This window comes from Aphanomyces invadans (genome assembly GCF_000520115.1).
Source record: "Aphanomyces invadans strain NJM9701 unplaced genomic scaffold supercont1.18, whole genome shotgun sequence".
NCBI lineage: Eukaryota > Oomycota > Saprolegniomycetes > Saprolegniales > Verrucalvaceae > Aphanomyces > Aphanomyces invadans.
In genome coordinates, this window is record NW_008580163.1 from 207,765 (window position 1) to 214,234 (window position 6,470).

The window sequence follows — 6,470 nt, forward strand, 5'->3', positions numbered from 1 at the left end:
AGAAGCGATTCGTGGTTGCCATCTTCCAATACCTTGCCTTGACCCAGGACGACAATGCGGTCCGCATCACGAATCGTCGACAACCGATGGGCGATGATGATCGTCGTGCGCTGACGAGACGCCAAGAGCTCATCGAGAGACGCTTGCACGACTGCCTCGCTCTCCGTGTCCAACGCACTCGTGGCCTCGTCCAAGAGCAGCACGACGGGGTTCTTGATGATGGCACGGGCGATGGCAATGCGCTGCTTTTGACCACCAGACAACTGCGCGCCGCGGTCGCCCACTAGGGTGTCAAACCCCAGCGGAAATCCCATGATAAAGTCGTACGCATTGGCTTGCTTGGCAGCTTCATGAATTTCTTCGATCGTCGCGCTGGGTTTGCCATGGCGGATGTTGGCGGCAATCGTGTCGGAAAACAAACACGGTTCTTGACCGACGAGGCCAATTTGGTCTCGCAACCACTTGACGTTGAGCGCCTTCAAGTCGTGGCCGTCGAGCGTGACTCGGCCGCTCAACGGGTCGTAGAAGCGCTCCACGAGCGACACGATGGTGCTCTTGCCACTGCCGCTGGACCCCACCAACGCAATTTTCTGGCCTGCTGGAATGTCCAGAGAATATCCGGCGGCCACTTCAACACCTGGACGGGAGGGGTATGCAAATCGGACCGATTCCAGCGTAATGCGCCCTTGGACATTCTCAAAAGTGTCGCCGTTTGCCGACGACGCGTCGATCTTGGACTCGCGGTTGATGAGCTCGAAGATATCGTACGCTGCCGATCGAGCGGTCATGAGGGCTTGCATGCTGGGCGCGGCTTGGCCCAGCGCCATGGACCCCATCACGATGCAGAAGAAAATAGTGACGACACGACCGCCGTCGTAACATCCTGCTGACCCCGGGGCACATTTGTTCTCTCCCAGCTGATCGTTGGTCACCCGCACCGCGCCGTAGTACATTCCAACCGCGTACGTGCACATGGCAATGCAGTACATCATGCCGGTGCCAAATCCGACTGCGAGTCCTTTTCGGACGCCCGACGCCTCGGTGTGTCCGAGTGCCACCACATACTTGTCTGCCATCAGCCGCATTGCGTTGAACATGTGCACAGTCTTGATGTTGCTCAGGCTTTCCTCGGCAATCCCGCCGGCTTCCGCGTACGACGCAACACCGCCTTGCACGGCGTTGGTGATGGCTTTGGACGTGCAGAATGCTGAAATCCCCAACAGCGGGGTGAAGGCAAACAGGACAAGCGACAGTTCCCAGCCGTAGTAAAACGCCAAAATGAGCGACGCAAGTCCCATGGACATGAAGTTGATGCCGTCGCCGATTTTACGACCCATTCCTTCCTGCACGAGCAGTGTCGTATCGACGACCCGCGTAGCGAGCTGCATCGGCTCGTTCACGTCGAACCATCCGATCTCTTGACGCAAGATGGCACACGCGTATGCGTGGCGCATTCGCTTGGCTTGGCGCGACGCCGAGATCGACCAGCACGCGATTTGACCGAACCCGACGATGAGCATCACGGTCGCAAGCACCACGAACTGGTACACGACCTTGTTGATGCTGTCGTTGAACTCGTCCTTGTCAAAGTTGCCGCCACCCGCCGGGTTGAACACGTTTATGATGTCGCCGAAAAAGACGATTTGAATCGGCTGACTCACGCCCATGATGATGGCACCAAATGTGCCGACGCACATGAGCACGATGTCGGTCGCGTCGGCGTACTGGAACAGTTCGCGGAAACCCACCATATTGGTGTGGGTGGGTGTCGAGTCGTCGTTGGGTTCGACAAGGGGAGACTCATCTTCCTTTGGTGATTTGACTGATATGTACGTATCCCCTTGCGATTCAGGTGCCATCTTGACGGCCGCGGCAGCGTATCGAAATGTGGGCCGCTCGCGGTCGCGACCACCATGTTTACCGCACGTGCCACGTTTTGAGCCAAAACGTAAGCAAGACTCGAAACAAACTATTGAAAAATATATATCAATATGGCATCAGAATGAAATATTTTTCAATCGGGAACAGTAATAGCGCGTTGAGATTGGCCCAATATATCCTATTCAAACATGATTGGCTGATTCAGTGTTAACTTCGACTTCAGTGCACCCGTCCAACTGATTCGAAATCGAATGCATCTACACTCACCCTCAACCGATGCCTTTCTGGCAAAGCGAGCGCGCAGAGCACGCAAGCCCCCGTGCTTGCGCCTGCGCTGACTTGGGTATTGCTTGACCGCTGCTTGTTGGTATGAATATGTTTCGTCGAGCATTTTGGTGTCTGGGTCGTTGACAGCGTCGTGGAGCGAGGCGTGACAGAGTGAATTGCCCAAGTACATTGGCAGTTTGAAAATCCTCAAACGACCGAAGCACAACAGCATTAACATGTACTCGTATTACAGTGGCCCCGTCCACAGTCGAGACAGGCATTCTCGAGCCCTGTCAATCTAGTAGCCGAAGAGAAAATCGACGGCCTGCCGATGTGGCAAGACAGCGCCCCGCCCGAGGGTCTTGTTGCGTCTTTCCAGGTTCCGCACCATCAAATCTCCAAATCCCGACTTCATTCGATAGCATTCGTCTTATCGGGACATGCCATCATGGACCCTTTACCATTGTCGAAAACGAGCCCCCTCAACGGAGAGCCATTCATTCGCCTTCAATACCTATTTACCTACCATGCAACAGTATAAACCACGCGCGCGCTCGCTTGTACCCTTTGTACGACGAGACCCCGCCCCAGCTAAACCACCTCGCCATGTCTCGTCCCCACCAGTAACCATGGCATCCTAGCCAACGGTGTTCCGTCTTGTGGCTTGCTTGGCGCGACTGCACATCGCCATTGAAATTCCACCACGACTTCTTCGTGGTTCGTGTGCGTCGAGAATGTTGGTCTTGGTTCACATCCTTGATCCACGATATCTCCACGGCGTCCATACATTGGTCAAGTGTACCGCGATTATTGCCATGGATTGGGGCGTGATCACGACAAGGCAAGGTTCTATACATTAATCAAGTTTAAAGTTCAACATGTCCAGATGTGACAAGCCTCGGTCTCCTCCAACTCTCCTCTTGACAACCTACATGAATCAAGTTGAAAGAGTAAACTCTCCTCTCATTACGCCATGTACACGTGCACTCTCCATGATGACAGCGGCCAATCCAATGCCAGGAAGCACACATCAAGAAGAGAACTTAATTCATATACAAAAAGCAAGTGGATGCGTCGAATTATATTGAAATTGAGCGCGAATTACACACATCCACTGTTGAGCGCCAAGCCAAATGGTTCTAATCACGGCAGCCGCACTGGCGCCAACCTGTCCATTTTCGAATTCTCCATCGCCACATCACGATGGTGTTGTCGAAGAAGGACGACCATGCCGATGGCAATATGTTCGTGACGGTTGAGACCCCCCTTGCGAACCGTGTGGACGAGGCGACGACTGCAAGCGCCGGTTCGACCAACGACGCGAAAACGGGCAAAATGGCGACCTTCTCCCAGCTCTTCCAGTTTGCGGACGGGACCGATTATGCGCTCATGGCTGTGGGTACACTTGGTGCAATGATCACGGGTGCCGGTCAGCCGATTCAAATCACGTTCTTCGGAGACATTATCAATGCATTCAATCCCCCAGACCCGTCTAGAAAAGAGATCCCCGGCGCGTTTCAATCCGACATCAACAAGGTCGTATACCAGTTTCTCGTCATCGCGTCGATCATTCTGGTCTGTGGGTTCGTCCAAATTGCATGCTGGTCCATTTCGGCGTCGCGCCAAGCGAAGAAGCTCCGTCATGCTTATGCTTCTGCGATTTTGCGTCAAGAAATTGGATGGTTTGACGTGAACGAACCGATGCAATTGGCCACGCGAGTCGCAGATACTACTCTGCTGGTGCAAGAAGGCATGGGCCGTAAAGTCGGCGATGGGATCAACTTTTTGTCCATGGGTATCACATCTTTGGTGGTTGCGTTCTACTACGGCTGGGAACTATCACTCGTGCTTTTTGCTTTCACTCCGCTTATTGGGGTGAGTGCTTATTGCATGACGAAAGCCATCACTGCTGCCGTACAAGGTGGTGTTGAAGCGTATGCAGAAGCTGGTGGTATTGCGGAAGAAAGCCTGAGCAACATCAAGACTGTGCACATGTTTAACTCAATGTCCGCTATGGCTGACAAATACGTCGCCGCCCTTTTACGAACCGAACAAGCGGGTGTGAAGAAGGGTTTCGCCGTTGGTTTTGGCACTGGTATGATGTACTTCGTCATGCTTTGTACCTACGCCGTCGGTATGTACTATGGCGCTGTCCGCATCACAAACGACCAACTTGGGCCAGAGAAATGCGTTGGAAGTGGCTGCTACGATGGTGGTCGTGTGATCATTGTATTTTTCTCGATTGTCATGGGCTCTATGGCATTGGGTCAGGCCGGCCCGAGTATGCAAGCTGTGATGACCGCCCGATCTGCAGGGTACGAAGTGTTTGACCTCATCAACCGCGAATCCAAGATCGACGCCTCATCCACAGAAGGAAAAACCATTGATGACGTTCAAGGGCGCATTACTCTGGAGTCCATCCGATTTGCATACCCCTCTCGACCAGAGGTCGAAGTGGCCGCGGGGTATTCTTTAGACATTCCGGCTGGTCAGAAGATTGCGTTGGTGGGTTCCAGTGGAAGTGGCAAAAGTACGATTGTGTCTCTTTTGGAGAGATTCTACGATCCATTGGAAGGTCGTGTCACCCTGGATGGTCATGACTTGAAATCACTCAACATCAAGTGGTTGCGCGATCAGATCGGGTTGGTTGGCCAAGAACCGTGTTTGTTTTCCGACACGATTGCGGCTAACATTCGTCATGGCAAGCCTGGTGCCACCATTGAAGAAATTCACGAAGCGGCCAAGCAAGCTAATGCGTACGACTTTATCATGGGATTTCCTCTTGGATTTGATACCGCCGTGGGTGACCGAGGCGCGCAGTTGTCTGGTGGTCAAAAGCAGCGCATTGCCATTGCACGTGCTATTATTAAGAACCCCGCCGTACTGCTCTTGGACGAAGCCACAAGTGCGTTAGACACGGAAAGTGAAGCTGTGGTACAAGCATCGTTGGACCAATTACTAGCGTCTCGCCAGCGCACAACCATTATCATTGCACATCGGTTGTCGACGATTCGTGATGCTGACCGTATCGTCGTGTTGAGCCACGGTAAGGTATTGGAAGACGGCAACCACGAATCTTTGCTCCAAATTGAAAACGGACACTACAAAGCGTTGGTGGAAGCTCAAATGCGTGGCTCCCTCAGTGAAGAGGAAGAAGATGTTCCTGAACAAGTCAAGATTCTTCGCAAAGCATCGACTTCGGTGGCCGTGGTTGGTAATGTGACTGAAGAAACCAGCAGTGAGGCATCCGAAGAAGTTGGTGCGACCGATGTACCCATTTCTCGCGTGTGGGCTTTGAGTGTCCCTGAGACTCGCCAATTGATCTTTGGAAGTTTGGGTGCCCTAGTCCATGGGGCTCTGTACCCTGTGTGGGGTGTCTTGCTCACGAAGTGCACTGTTGTGTTCTTCTTGACAAGTCTTGGTTCAGACGCCATGCGGAATGAAGCCCTCAAGTGGTCAATGGGATTCATTGCTTTGGGCGTTTCCATTTTGATCGCATTGACTGTCCAAAACCATCAGTTTTCGATTGTCTGCGAGCGTTTGACGTCGCGTATCCGTGGTATGGCATTCCAAGCGATGCTCCGTCAAGACATTGGATGGTTTGATGATCCCAAGCATTCGTCTGGGGCGTTGACCACACGCTTGGCAACGGATTCGGCAGCAATTCGTTCCATGACGGCGGAAACCCTGAACGCGATTCTGATCAATGCTGCTACGCTGAGTGTCGCGTTCGGCATTGCGTTCTACAACTCGTGGCGTATGACCTTGCTTTTTCTGGGTGTGTTGCCCATCATGGCTGCTGCTCAAACATTGCAAATGCAAATGATGACGTCTCAAACTGGCAAGAGCATCAATGAGGGCGACATCAAAGCTGGTGCCATGCTGAGCGAAGCTATTAACGCCATCCGTACTGTGGCATCGTTCAACTTGGAAAGCTCGACCAACGCAGCATATTTGGGGAACTTGCAAGTCAGTGCCGCTACAGACCGTAAAGCTGGCATCTTCGGCGGTATTGCGTTCTCTGTGTCGCAATCGTCAATGATCTATGCCTTGTCTGCCGTATTCTACTACGGTGGCTGGCTCATGACGCACAAATTGCTGGAGTTTGAGAACTTATTCATGGTTCTCAACTGCATTCTCTTTTGCTCGTTTGGTGTGGGTATGGCTGCCCAAGGCATGGGCGACGTTGGCAAGGCAAAGCATGCTGTGAAAAGTATCTTTGCCATCATCGACCGCCAGCCTCCCATCGACTGCGCGTCCAACCAAGGTCTGCAACTCGAACATGTCCATGGGGATTTGGAACTCCGGGGTCTGGAATTCTC

General features: G+C 52.9%; 2 protein-coding genes across 2 annotated transcripts in view; one reads left to right on the top strand and one right to left on the bottom strand.

Annotated features, from left to right (window-relative positions):
• H310_08640 (hypothetical protein) overlaps positions 1 to 1,957 on the bottom strand; it is a gene marked incomplete at its 3' end in the record, with an annotated part of 5,328 nt that extends 3,371 nt beyond the window's left edge. Inside the window, exon 1 of the mRNA XM_008874476.1 lies at positions 33 to 1,957. Coding sequence (XP_008872698.1) covers positions 33 to 1,859 — 1,827 coding nt within the window. The 5' untranslated portion in view covers positions 1,860 to 1,957. The remainder of the gene's footprint in view (positions 1 to 32) is intronic.
• A 1,394-nt stretch (positions 1,958 to 3,351) lies between these two features.
• Positions 3,352 to 6,470, top strand: part of H310_08641 (hypothetical protein) — a gene marked incomplete at both ends in the record, with an annotated part of 3,820 nt that continues 701 nt past the window's right edge. The window contains one exon of the mRNA XM_008874477.1: positions 3,352 to 6,432. Within this exon, the coding sequence (XP_008872699.1) occupies positions 3,352 to 6,432 (3,081 nt within the window). The remainder of the gene's footprint in view (positions 6,433 to 6,470) is intronic.